The sequence below is a fragment of the Rhinoderma darwinii genome, chromosome 3 (assembly GCF_050947455.1).
Source record: "Rhinoderma darwinii isolate aRhiDar2 chromosome 3, aRhiDar2.hap1, whole genome shotgun sequence".
NCBI classification, from domain to species: Eukaryota; Metazoa; Chordata; class Amphibia; order Anura; family Rhinodermatidae; genus Rhinoderma; species Rhinoderma darwinii.
This window is the reverse complement of record NC_134689.1, coordinates 291,169,201-291,182,457: the sequence shown is the minus strand read 5'-3', so window position 1 is coordinate 291,182,457 and position 13,257 is coordinate 291,169,201. Positions and strand designations below refer to the sequence as shown.

The following is a 13,257-nucleotide window of genomic DNA, read 5'->3' as shown; positions in this document are numbered from 1 at the left end:
AGAGGGTGTCATTGGAACTTATGTTGTTAGTTGGATCATATTGTTTTGTGTGACATATGTTAATCCTACGTTATGCTCATGTGAGGCTGGTAATGCTGTTATGGTTAACTGTTTAGTATTGATACATTAGTTCTTTTCTTAAGTTTAGGCCCTCTGGATATCTTGTGTTTAATCTGTAAATCCAGTAGGCTTCCCTGAGATGGGTTTTGTGTTTTATATCACCTCCCCGTTTGGAAGGGTGAATCTTTTCAATGGCATAACAGCGGAAGGATTTGGTGGATCTATTGTGTTGGGAGATGAAATGCTTGGATGCATTTGATATAGTCAGAATATTTGCGTTTCTCACGTAGCTGAGGTGTTCCAGAATTCTCGTTTTAAATTTCCGATTTGTGCAGCCTACGTACTTCAGGTGACATTCTGTGCACTCAATGATGTAAATGACAGATTCGGAATTGCAGTTGATGTAATTTTAAATATTGAAGCTGTCTACTTGTGTGGAATCACTGAAGGTTTTAGTTGACTGGACGTGGGAGCAGACTTTACAGGGATGCTGGCCACACTTATAAAAACCCTTGGTCTCTAACCACGTTGTTTTTGTGTTCTCGTTAGATGTGAATAAGGATGGAGACAGAGCATTGCCTAGAGAAGAGGCTTTCCTTGCCACTATTCTGCAACCTCCGGCCAAAACCGTGCGCAAAGTATCATCTTCCATAAGGATAGGTAAGTAGTTGGTTACTATATTTTTTATTTGCGTGAACTGATTGCTCTGTTGTAAAATCAATGTAGGTTGGTTATCGGTGGATTGGGTTTTATATATTGTATCAGTTGTTTTGTTATGGTGACCCAGAAGCTGAGTTCTAGATTTCTTGGTCATGATATTACAGGCCCGACTGAGTGACCATTTAGGGTAGCCTCTTTCCTGGAGTCTTATTTTGATTAATTCTTGTTCTGTCTCGAATTGGCTCTGGGAGGTACAATTCCTTTTAGCACGGTGCATTTCACCCACCGGTATGGCCTTGATGGTATGCCTAGTGTGGTTGCTTTTCGCATGTAGTATATTATTCGTGGCCGTAGGTTTTCGATGTGTTTTGGTGGAAATAATTTGACCATTGACGCCCTTTAGCTCCAGATCTAAAAAGATGATATTGGTGGCATCATGATAGTGAGTAAATTTGAGGTTGCAGCCGTTGTTGTTGAGGGCTTCTACAAACGTGGGGATGATATCGATATCCCCTTTTCAGATAATCAATATATCATCGATGAATCTTCCGTACCATTCAATACAGTGGCTGTGTATGTTGTCGGTGGAGAAAATATGGAATTGTTCCCACCATGCCATGACCAGGTTTGCTACTGAGGGGGAGAATTTTGCCCCCATGGATACACCTTTGAGTTGTAAATAATATTTTGTATCAAATTGAAAGTAGTTGTTGGTTAGGAGAAACATGAGTACGTCCAGTATGTAAGATTGGAAGTTTTTATCATATGTACTGTGTTTCGTCAGATGGTAATCAAGGGCAGCATGGGCTATTTGGTGTGGGATCGATGTATATAATGATACGACGTCACATGTGAGCCAACTGTATTTCTTATCCCAACATTTGTTGTGTAACAAATTTAGGACATGTTTTGTGTCCCTGAGGAAGCCGGGTGTTTTTTGTGCCAATGGTTGTAACAGTGTGTCTAACCATTCAGATAGTCTCTCAAGAATTGATCCAATACCAGAAACGATCGGTCTCATTGGTGGAGGAAATGTCTGTTTATGAATCTTTGGGAGTGCATGAATTATAGGAGTAATCGGTTGGTCAATGTAAATGAAGTCCATTTGTTTCTAGCTGATGAAGCCTCCCTGTTGGCCATCATTAAGTAATTTTTTCATTAGATGTTTGATTATCTCAACCGGATTTTTGTCCAATTTCTTATAAGTAGTTTCATCCGATAACATGTCCAGAATGGATTGTTGGTAATCTGCTTTGTTCATTACTGTGACATTACCTCCTTTATCCGACATTTTTATAATTAGCTGTTTATTATCTTGTAATGATTTAGCTGCTTCATTAAGTTTGGTTGACATGTTTTTGATTGGACGTTGGCTTTTGAGGCTGTCAGCAAGATGATGGAGTTCTTTTTCCATAACCATTTGAAACCGATCCATTGAGTCTGTGCGTGAGCTGGTAGGGTAAAATTTAGGATTCGATGTTGTGAAATTGGAGGCTGTTGTCACTGTTTGGTTAGGAGTTTCACTGCGTAAATGGTCAAGGCTTACTATGGTCGAGAGTTCCTCAAATGAAAAATTGGACGACAAAAGAGATAAATCTGGTGACGATTTTTTAGTTCCTTCAACGGCTATGGTTGGGGACAATGTCACTAGCGGAGTATCTCCGGGTTTTGTTTCATATTGAAGAAAATGCTTTTTGACAGTCAAATTCCGGATGAATTTATTGATGTCAAGTATTGTGTTGAACAGGTTGAAATTTTTTTTGGGGGCGAAGTTAAGGCCTAACGATAAGACCTCATTTTGTTCTGCAGTTAAGGATATGGAGGAAAGATTGGTGACATTTGTGGTTAGTGTTGCTGAAATTTCCTTGAGCGGAGGCGACGGTTTTGTTCTAGATTTATTCGACTTATGTTTTCTGCCGCCCCTCCTTCCCCGTTTTTTGGCTGGAAAGATATGTTTTCTGATCTGTAAGTTGAGTGGGAACGTGTTCGAATGTTATCATCTTCTGATATACCATCAGCAGAGTCTGGTTCAGTGGAGCTGAAACTCACTCTGTTGGGTAGGTCCCTGAATTGTTTGTAAGACTGGTTTTTTCTTTTTTTGAGAATGGGTCTCGGTCTGGTGTAATTCCTTGATTTTTGACTCCAATTATAGACTTCATTGCATGTGTAGTCCTTGATGTCCCGTTGAAATTTACTTTTTTTTATGTCTGCAATAGCGTGGTCAAGCTTATCGGTGGCAGATGACGTCCGAGTATGGAGGAGAGTAAAGGAAGGTGAGTTGGAGAAAACTTCCAATGATTTCTTTATGTCCGAGATGTTAGTGTCTAATTCTTTTAGTTTAAGTTCCTCCTGTTTCGTGATTAATTTCATTAGACTGATAGAACATGTGGATAGAGTCTCGTTCCATTCCTTTTGAAAGTCCTCTGTGTAGATGAAACTGGGCGTTTTCCGTAAACGTAAACCTCTAGGGATCATATCCTTTGAGATATAATTTTTGAGGGTAGTGAGGTCCCACCAAATTTTGGCTTGTTGCGCTAGGTTTTTTTCTAGATTGTGAAATAGGTTCTCCATATCTTGATTGTTTTCCGTGTAGTTGTCATGGTTACCAAAAACTTTTTCCGCCAGTTCTATCTAGAGTAATCGCAGTGTACAGCACGGACAGCAGCTAGATGGGCTGGGAGTAACTCAATAAGGTGCTGGTAGGTGGTCTCAGGTATCTGGAGCCATGCGGACGGCAGTGCATCCCACATTTGCTGGAGGGTGCGTGGGGGAGGATCCATAAAGCGAATAACATGATCAAGGTGGTCCCACAAATTCTCAATTGGATTCAAGTCCGGCAAATTTGGGGGCCAGGAAAGTACTTGGAAGTCTTGGTCGTGCTCTTCCATCCACTGTCAGACATTTTCAGCCTTGTGACATGTCGCATTGTCTTGCTGGGAGATTCCATCTGCCCCAGAGAAGATAAACAGCATGTATGGGTGGACATGATCTGCAATGACAAATTCATACCCAAATCAGTTTAGAGTGCCTTCCACATGGATGAGCGGGCCCAGAGAATGCCATGAAAAAATTCCACAGACCATAATGCTGCCGCCACCAGCTTGCGTTCTTCCAGCAATGGTTGCAGGGTGTTTGTTCTAATGTTTCTCGCCTGCCACGCCAACGTCCATCCGTACGATGAAGCAGAAACCGTGACTCATCAGAGAAGGCAAATCATCGGTGGTCCAATTCAGATACTGCTGAGCAAATTGAAGCCTTTTTTTCCGATGCACCTTTGTTAGCATAGGAGCAGTGACCATCCGTCTGTTTCGGAGCCCCATACGCAATAGGGTTCGCTGAACTCTTGTTTTAGACACACGTCTGGTAGCCCCCTGGTTGATTTTCAAGGCGAGCTGCTCCACTGTATCGCGACGTTCACATCTCACTTCAATGGCACGTGGTGCTCCGCTGTTTCCACGTCGGTTATTCTTAATGGTGCCATTTGTCCACTCACGATACACTTTCACCACAACAGCAGGCGAAGAGTTCACAAACTGCGCTGTTTGAGATATATAGTGAGTGACGTTTCGGTTCACATCTGAACCTTCCTCAAGCCTGAGAAAGGTTCAGATGTGAACCAAAACGTCGCTCACTTTATGGTGAATAAACCAACATCTCTCCATTCATCTAGAAGTCCTGGTGCGGTTACTTGCCCTACATTTCTGATATATGGTCTGGCACATGTTTGTGCATTTTTAAATATTCTTAGATTTTGTCTGTTTTCTTTGTATTATGTAATGTTGTAATAAAGTGATTTAATTTAAATAAGAGGTGAAGTCTAATGTACGTGTTCTCTATTCTTGCAATTTTTGTTGCATTTTGTATACACGTTGACTCGCATTCTTATTAATAATTTTAAATATTTTTGTGTTGCCTGCTATTTTTTTCTTTGGTACACCTTGGCTGACTCAGGTTTTCTGGCTTCAACATCGTCTGGATAACTGTCTCAAAGAAACCCAGGGCCCAAAAAACCTTGACTTCAACAGCCACGCCGTTAAACGAATCTGAGGTAAAATGGGATAGAATGGCGGACTTTGGGAAAAAGAAGTAGAGTAGAAGTGGAAGACGCCAATAAGAAGAATTATTAGGTCTGCGTACTAGACCTGGCGGGATTAGTCCGATGCCACCAGAATCGCTAGAACAACTTCCTTATTAAGTATTCTAGGCAAAAGTGGAAGTGGAGGGAAGAGATACAGGAGAAAGAAGTGTTTCTATGAAGTGACCAGCACGTCGACTGCGATGGCTCGGGATCCCGTGCCCTTGCCACGTAGGTTAGAACCTTGTGGTTGAGATGGAATGCAAAGAGATCCATATCCAGATAGCTCCACTTCTGTCACAGTTGATGGAATACTTCTGGGTGAAGAGACCACACTCCCGGATCTTGTCTCTCGGCTGAAAAAAAATCTGTGGCCCAATTGTCCTCTTCTGGCATGTGGACCGCTGACAGTGCTGGAATATACTGCTCCACCCACAGTAGGATCCGAGAGGTGACGTCTGACACCTGGTGCCGCCCTGGAGATTCAGATAAGCAAATGGCCGACCCTGAGGAAGAAGAGTCCAATGGGCGAGGGCTAAGAAGATTGCCCTCAATTCCAGAAGGTTAATCTGTAAGGATATCTTCTCCTGCAACCAGGTACCCTGAACCGTGTGGAGACCAAAAAAATGCACCCCACCCAGACAAACTCGCATTCACTGAGACGACCAGCCACTAAAGGGGAGGAAAAGACCAACCCAACGCGATGAGCAGTGAAATGTCCCACCATCGCTACTCCTACGGACCCAAGAGAGCAGAAGAATCAACTCTGAGTGCCGAGATTTGTCCCAGCACAAGAGGATAGCCCTGAAGAGACCTGGTGTGGTATTCTGCATACAAAACTGCCTTCAAGGTCGACACCATACTGTGCAGCACATGCATTCCATAAGGAATAGAAGAGGAAGTGTCAAGACGAAGAAGGACCACTTCGACTCAAATGGAGGCTACCTTGTCCACTGGAAGGACTCTTGCTGTCCTGATATTGAAGATCAATCCCAAAAACGTCATGCTCTGAGTTGGGACCAATGGGGATTTTTCCTCATCGATGATCCATCCCGACCTCTTCAATGTGTCCAAAGTGATGCTGGAAAGATTGTCTTCTCTGGAGGGGACCTTCACCAAGAGGATGTCCAGGTAAGAAATGACAGTGACTCCCGCACCAGGAGAGTCGCAAGGACCTTGGTGAAGACCCATAGAGCCATGGCGAGCCTAAAATGTAGGGTGCCACATTGTTAAGGTAGCGAACCCACCGCAAAACAAAGTAAATGCTGGGTGGTGGGTTCTTGCAATAGGGATATAGAGGTATGAATCGGAATATCGACGGAAGAGAGGAATTCTCCCTGTTCCAATGATGCAACCACCAACCTTAAAGAGGCTCTGTCACCACATTATAAGTGCCCTATCTCCTACATAAGGAGATGGGCGCTGTAATGTAGGTGACAGTAATGCTTTTTATTTCGAAAAACTATCTATTTTAAACCATTTTATGTGCGATTTTTAGCTTTATGCTAATGTGTTTCTTAATGCCTAAGTGGGCGTGTTTTTACGTTAGACCAAGTGGGCGTTGTATAGAGGAGTGTTTGACACTGACCAATCAGCGTCATGCACTTCTCTCCATTCATTTACACTGCACTAGCGATATAGATATATCGCTATGTGCAGCTACATACACAAACACTAACATCACTGCAGTGTCCTGATAATGAATATACATCACTACCAGCCTGGACGTGATGTTTATTCAGAATCCTGACACTTCTGAATCTTTTCTGTGAGATTCCAGCAAGGCAAGCGGAATCTCGTTTGAAATGACAGGTTACATCGTAATCTCGTGAATTTACGCTTGCCTTGCAGGAATCTCACAGAAAAGATTCAGAAGTGTCAGGATTCTGACTAAACATCACGTTCAGGCTGGTAGTGATGTATATTCATTATAAGGACACTGTAGTAATGTTATAGTGTGTGTATGAAGCTGCACATAGTGATATAACTATATCGCTAGTGCAGTGTAAATGAATAGAGAGAAGTGCATGACGCTGATTGGTCAGCGTCATACACTCCTCTGTACAACGCCCACTTGGTCTAATGTAAAACACACCCACTTGGGCATTAAGAAACTCATTAGCATAAAGCTAAAAATCGCTCATAAAGTGGTTTAAAATAGATCGTTTTTATAAATAAAAAGCATTACTGTCACCTACATTATAGCGCCCATCTCCTTATGTAGGAGATAGGCCACTTATAATGTGGTGACAGAGAATCTTTAAGGATCCTGTGCGAAACCTCCGAACAAGAGCAAAACGATTCAGCCTCCCCAAGTCCAAGATTGGAAGAAAAGATCCGCCCTATTTTGGGACTGTGAAGAGATTTGAGTAGAGCCCCTAAAAACAATCCAACTGAGGATCTGGGACCTTTGACACAAGTGGGGTGACACCTTTGTGTTGAAGATGTTTTGGCAGAGGGAGGATTCTGGGCCCTGGACATCAGCTACCAAACAGGTATAAGCTTGAAAGATAGACGTCTGGAGTCGTTGGTATGGCTCGTCCTGTCTAGTCTGACAAAAACGATCCCATGGAGGAAACACTGGGAAAGCAACGAAAAAGCGGAGACCTGAGAAAAGGCTGCGTACGAGGGCAGTTCTGTGGTAAAAGAGAGCTTATACTGCCAGTAGCCTTAGAATAATCTCATTCAGACGTTTATCAAAAAGTATGCCATCAACAAAAGGGAGGCCAACCAAACTAGGTCATTCTTGGAAGCCAGATCAGCCGTCCAAAATTTCAGCCAAATAGAGCGCCGAATGGCGATTAAGGGGGTTTTCTGAATTACCATACTTTAAAAAAATAAAATAATAATAAAAAAGATGATATTTAATACATTTACCCTTACATACACAACCTTTCAACACTAGTATATCAAATAAAAATTGATCTTACCCATCGTTTTTTTCAAGTTTAGCGCCACTTGTTTACATTCATTCAAGGTCCGTTTTGTTGTTGTTTCTTTCAGCTCAGACTACATTTCCCTGCATTCCCGGGCATTGAAGTGGGCTTACTCAAGGGCAGCCTTAAACGTGGATAACCTGAGAGGCAAGCTCTTCTAAATTATGCTGCAATGCTCCTTCCAGGATACTGCGGTGAAGCTAATTTCCCCACACTAAACAAGCCTTACTCGCCCAGACAGATGCAAAAGCCAAGGGCACCCACCGCTATAAAAGTAGACTTAGGCTTCGTTCACATCTGCGTCAGGGTCCCGTTCTGACGTTCCGTCTGAGCTTTCCGTCAGAATGGGACCCTGACAGAAACAAACCGAAACCTAAGGTTTCCGTTTGTGTAAGTCAGGGCTCCATTCTGATGGAAAGCTCCGACGGAACAGAGCCCTGACGCGGATGTGAACATAGCCAAAGCTTGGGAATCCAACTTCTTGCCAATTTTGTCACAGAGTGAAGCCGCATTTGATAGTGGTTTGGTAGTGGTCCTTGACAGCCTTCAGATAGGCGGATCCACAGAAGGAGAAACTGACTATTTTTAGATCAAGTTCTCCTGAAAAGGAAACAGAGTATCTGTGTGCTGTGAAACAGCAAGAGGTCTGTCGGTATGTTTCCACTCCTTGAATAGAATCTCCTCAAAGTCGCCATAGTTTTGAAAACAGCTTGTGGCGGCACTGGCGCTTTAAGGGTACCTGTTCCCGAGAAGGGGAGATGGGGGTCATTCTTTACATGAAAAGTGACTCGTATAGCACATATAAAACACCTGCATGGCAGCGGTCAATTGCGATTCCTTTTATGAATTTGAATCAAAGGATACACAGGATGAGATACTGATCCATATTGGAAGCAACATCACTATTGAAAACTCTAGAGGAAAAGTGAAAAAAAGGTGCCAATTCCTAGGGCTGTCCAGAGAAGAAATCTCCCTCTCAATAATAAAAATCTAGCCCCTCTAGATATAGGGACAACTCATCAGTAACCTCGCATGTTTAGTGGGGTTACTGGCACTCCGTCTGCAGATGAAGAAAAATATAAGTTAGGTGACCTGCGGTTAGGGAAATTCAGTACAGAGGACTGCCTGATTTTATAACACCCACAGCGAGCTGAAGGGGTGTAAACAGGCGGACAACCCACCTGCAACTACAGAGAGAAATATATAAAACTAAAATAAAAAAAGCCAGGTCACATATACCCACCTACAGACAATAGACTAAAAACTGAATTTGCCGCTGTCTGTGGGTAGGGTGTGGCCTGCCTTGTCAGAGCCTAGACACTTTACTAACTAGTGTCTCCTCCTAGTGGCAGGGGTCTATACCAATGGTGCTGTGTCCCCAATGATAATAAGCAGAAAACATGCTGAAATGCAAGACATAATTGTATTAATATGACATAGCATTAATAATGAACTTGGCTTACGGAAAAAGTAAATTGATCAACTAAATCTATTTTATGTGGATGCTCCCTTTAGCCACAGAAATTTGGCCCTTTGTCCACTCCCCTCCAAACTAATCAACTAGTACCAGTTTATAGTCTATACTGCAGGCTGCCATAAACAATGAAATATTCGGTTCAACAGGGAGCCTTGTTCACACATTGCAGTTTTAATGTATTTTTGCATTATCTCTTTTTTCCCCACCAAGAGTGGCTCCTAGATGGAGAAGAATAAATGAAAGACTGTTCTTTTTTGGATCTAGTGCTAAATTCGGATTAAATAAAAAAAAAAATTAATAAATAAAAAGTGTGCGTATACTGCCCCAAGACTGTACTGTTGGAACAAGTCCTGATGGATTTTAAATTTCAGAACCCAGTTGAGTGAATGATTCCAAATTATGTAAATGGCTGGAAGTTTTATTTATTAAGCATTTTACTACTCATTTAGCCAATGCAGCTACACAGCAGGTAAAGATAAGCCTTTTTCTAAAGGCCCTTTTACACGGGCCGATGATGTGTAAACATAGTAGCGATCATCTTACAAACAAACATTTGTTTGTTGGCTGATCAGATCTTTTTCGCTGCAAAAGAAAAATTATTATTTGTCGGCAGCGCATCTCCCCGTATATACAGGAGATGTGTTGCCAACAAGATGCAAACTGTATGGGAATTAACTATCGTATTAACAATCATTCATACACATGCTTATGATCATTATTCCATGTAAATGAAGCAAACGAGTGCTGACCGACCAGTTATTATCGGCGCTTGTTACCAGTCAGGAAATCAGGCCATGTAAAGAGGATCCTAAGAATATAACTATGAATTCAAATAATGTTTCCTTGATCTTACCTGTTAAATTTACTACACCTCCAGGTCCAATGAAAAATTGCGGTGTTGCTGTATGTATAGTTACAGTGTCTGGGCTCTCAGGATTTGTGTTAATTTGGTTCTGCATTGCAATCTAAATAAAACAGAAGTTAATTTACTTTATAAAACAGATCACCTCAAGGTTATCTGTCACTGGACATAAAACTTTTTTGGACCTATAGAGCTGATGAAATAAGAAACTAATGGGATGTATGCAAATTACTATCTCATAGCCCTGTCAGTCAATTACAAGTGCCAAGAGGGCTTGTTGTTTAGGTTTTGTGAAATAAGTTAATACGTTACCACAGCTAGAAGGAGGCTAAACAAAGTTTCGTAGACCCACCTGAAGTATTTCTGCAAGATCTTCATTTCCATTATCCACAGAGATTTCAAATGCAGTTTTACAGAACTTGCTTTGACTGTGTACATCTGCCCCGTACTTTATCAAAAGTTCTACTACTTCATGGTGATTGTGCTCAGTCCCCCAGTGGAGAGCAGTCATCTTCAACATATCTTTGGCATTAATGTCAGCACCATGCTACAGAGGAGAAATGTGTAAAAGAAAAAAAAATATTATGTTGCAAAATTAAAAGATAATGCTTTGTTTGCATTAGCATCACAGTTACATAATTAGTACAGCTAAAACAAAGACACATGTCCATTAAGTTCAACCAGGGGACGGATGAAGTAGGGATACATTTTAAAAATTTGTTCTCACCTATTGATCCAAACCCATAAGGCATTAGACAATCTTCCCTAAAAGGAAAATATTTCCTTCTTGATGTTAAGATCAGATTTGATGTCTTTTTGTTCTAAGAAAATATCTAAGCCTTTCTTGAAGTCATCCACTGCTTCTTCTTAAATCAGTTCCTGAGATTCACAGCTTTAGGGCTCATCCACACGCTGCGGAATTGCCAAGTTTTTTCCCGGCTGGAATTTCAGACTGAAAAAACACAGTAGAATACAAGTAGCAGCATAGTGGATGATGAGATTTAATAAATCTCATCCACATGCTGCGTAAAAATTCTGAGCAGAAATTGACCTGCGGTGCGTATTTTTCGGACTGCAGCATGTCAATTCCTGCTACGGAAAGTGGACAGAATTGCTGCGTTTTTCAGAGAGGTCTCCATCTCCTAACATAGGGAAAAACGCAGCAATTTACGCACCATTTTGTGCCGTAAAAACCGCAGGAAATGGTGCATTTTTGCCGCAGCGGAAAGCCTTTGACTTTCAACGGAAGTGCTGCAGAAATTTTCTGCAGAAATTCCGTTGTGTGTGGACAATCGTGGTAAAGATTTATCACCACTGGAGATTGAACCTCTTTTTCTCCAAGCAGAAGAAGGGCCCCTTGTCGTTTGAGGGGATTTTTCATAGCACTCTTGCTTGTACCTTTACCAAATCCAGGAAATCGAATAAGAACCAGTGCCCATAATTGAACTGAATATTCCAGATGTGGCTGCACTAAAAGCTTTGTAAAGTGGTAATACGATGTCCCTTTCCAATGAATCCATGCCTCTTAATACAACAGTATCTTACTAGCTTTAGATGCAGCTGATTGACATTGCATGCTGTTGTTAAGTCTATGATCTACAAGTACACCCAGCTTCTTCTCTACGAGTGACTGCCCCAGTTTTATTCACCCTAGAACACATGGTGCATGCAGATTATTAGTACACAGATACATAACTTTACATTTAACCATATATCTCATTTACCAAGTGGATGCCCAGACACTCAGTGTGTCTAACTCTGCATGTCATTTATAAACAACTTCCATAGACTGAACTATGCTAAATAGCTTGTTGTCATCTGCAAAAATAGAAACCGTGCTATTAATCCCCTTTCCTAATCATTAATAAACAAATTAAATAGTGTGGTAATAGAGTTGGAATCATTGACCGCAACTCTCTGGATATGATCCTGGAGCTTGTTCTCAATCCAAATGACAAAATACCACTTCTAAACCAATTGACCTTATTTCACTTAGGTGTGTATGTTTGTACAGTGTCAAATGTCCGAAAACACTACATCCAAAGAAGCATCTATGCCCAGGCTCAATGGCGTAACTACCATGGTACCAGCCGTAGCAGCTGCTACGGGGCCCGCGGCTTGAGGGGGCCCGTGACGCCAGCCGACACGCCCCTCCATATGCTCAGTGGCGCCGCTAGCAGCCGTTATGGCCGCTACTATGGGGCTCGCGCTGCCGAGCCTCCAACAAGTATGGGCCGGGCGACACAGGCCCTCTCATGCCTGTAGGCGGCATAGCACTGGAGGGGGCCCCGGTGCTAGCGACAGCCAAATACATGCATTAGCGCTGAAAGGCCTGGCATATTCCGCGCCCGACCATGCAGCGCCTTACGATGACGCTGATTGGCTAGTGGCCCGATGACGTAATCGATCCGCTTCCATGCTTGAAATGCGCTGATTGACGGGGCAAGTCATTCTGCCCCGCCAATCAGCGTCATTGGACGACGCTCGTTCAGCTCCTGCAGACCCGCTCAGAAGAGAGCAGATCTGCATCGCCAGCGAACAGCGTGGGAATGGGATCATGTGAATATGTAAAGTTTTGTTTTGTTTTTCTCATAAAACTGTTAATGGCATTATCTATAGTAGGGGCTCTATCTACACTGGGGTTGTCTATATGTGGGCCACTATATACAGTGTGGGTTTATATGTGGGGCACTAGCTACAGGGCTGGTCTGTATGTGGGGATGTGAGGCACAATCTAAAAGGGTGGTCTATATGTGGGGGATGTGGGCCACTATATACAGGGGGGGTCTATATGTGGGCTACTATCTACAGGGGGGTCTATATGTGGGGCACTATCTGCAGGGGGAGCTATATGTGAGACACTATACAGGGGTGGGCTATTTGTAGAGCACTATCTATAGGGGAGCTATTTTTTAGGGCACTTTCTATAGGGATGGGCTATATGTGGGACACTATATACAGGGGTGGGTTACCTGTGGGGCACTAGCAACAAGGCGGCTATATGTAGGGCACTGTCTACAGAGGTGGGCTATAGCACTATTGCCTTGCAGCTCTGGAGTGCATATGTGGGCACTATCAACAGGAGCTGTATGTGGGACACTATCTACAGGGGCTTCTATGTAGGTCACTATCTACAGAGGCTCTATGGGGGGGTCACTATCTACAGGGGGCTATGGAGGAACTATCT

At 42.7% G+C, this 13,257-nt stretch overlaps 1 protein-coding gene across 3 annotated transcripts in view; it reads right to left on the bottom strand.

Moving 5' to 3' along the window:
* Positions 1-13,257, bottom strand: part of GABPB1 (GA binding protein transcription factor subunit beta 1) — a 102,155-nt gene that overhangs the window by 42,496 nt on the left and 46,402 nt on the right. For all 3 annotated transcript variants that reach the window (XM_075858056.1, XM_075858054.1, XM_075858055.1), the window contains exons 4-5: positions 10,423-10,617; positions 10,062-10,173 (exon numbers count right to left, since the gene is read on the bottom strand). In XM_075858056.1, coding sequence (XP_075714171.1) covers positions 10,062-10,173; positions 10,423-10,617 — 307 coding nt within the window. The remainder of the gene's footprint in view (positions 1-10,061; positions 10,174-10,422; positions 10,618-13,257) is intronic.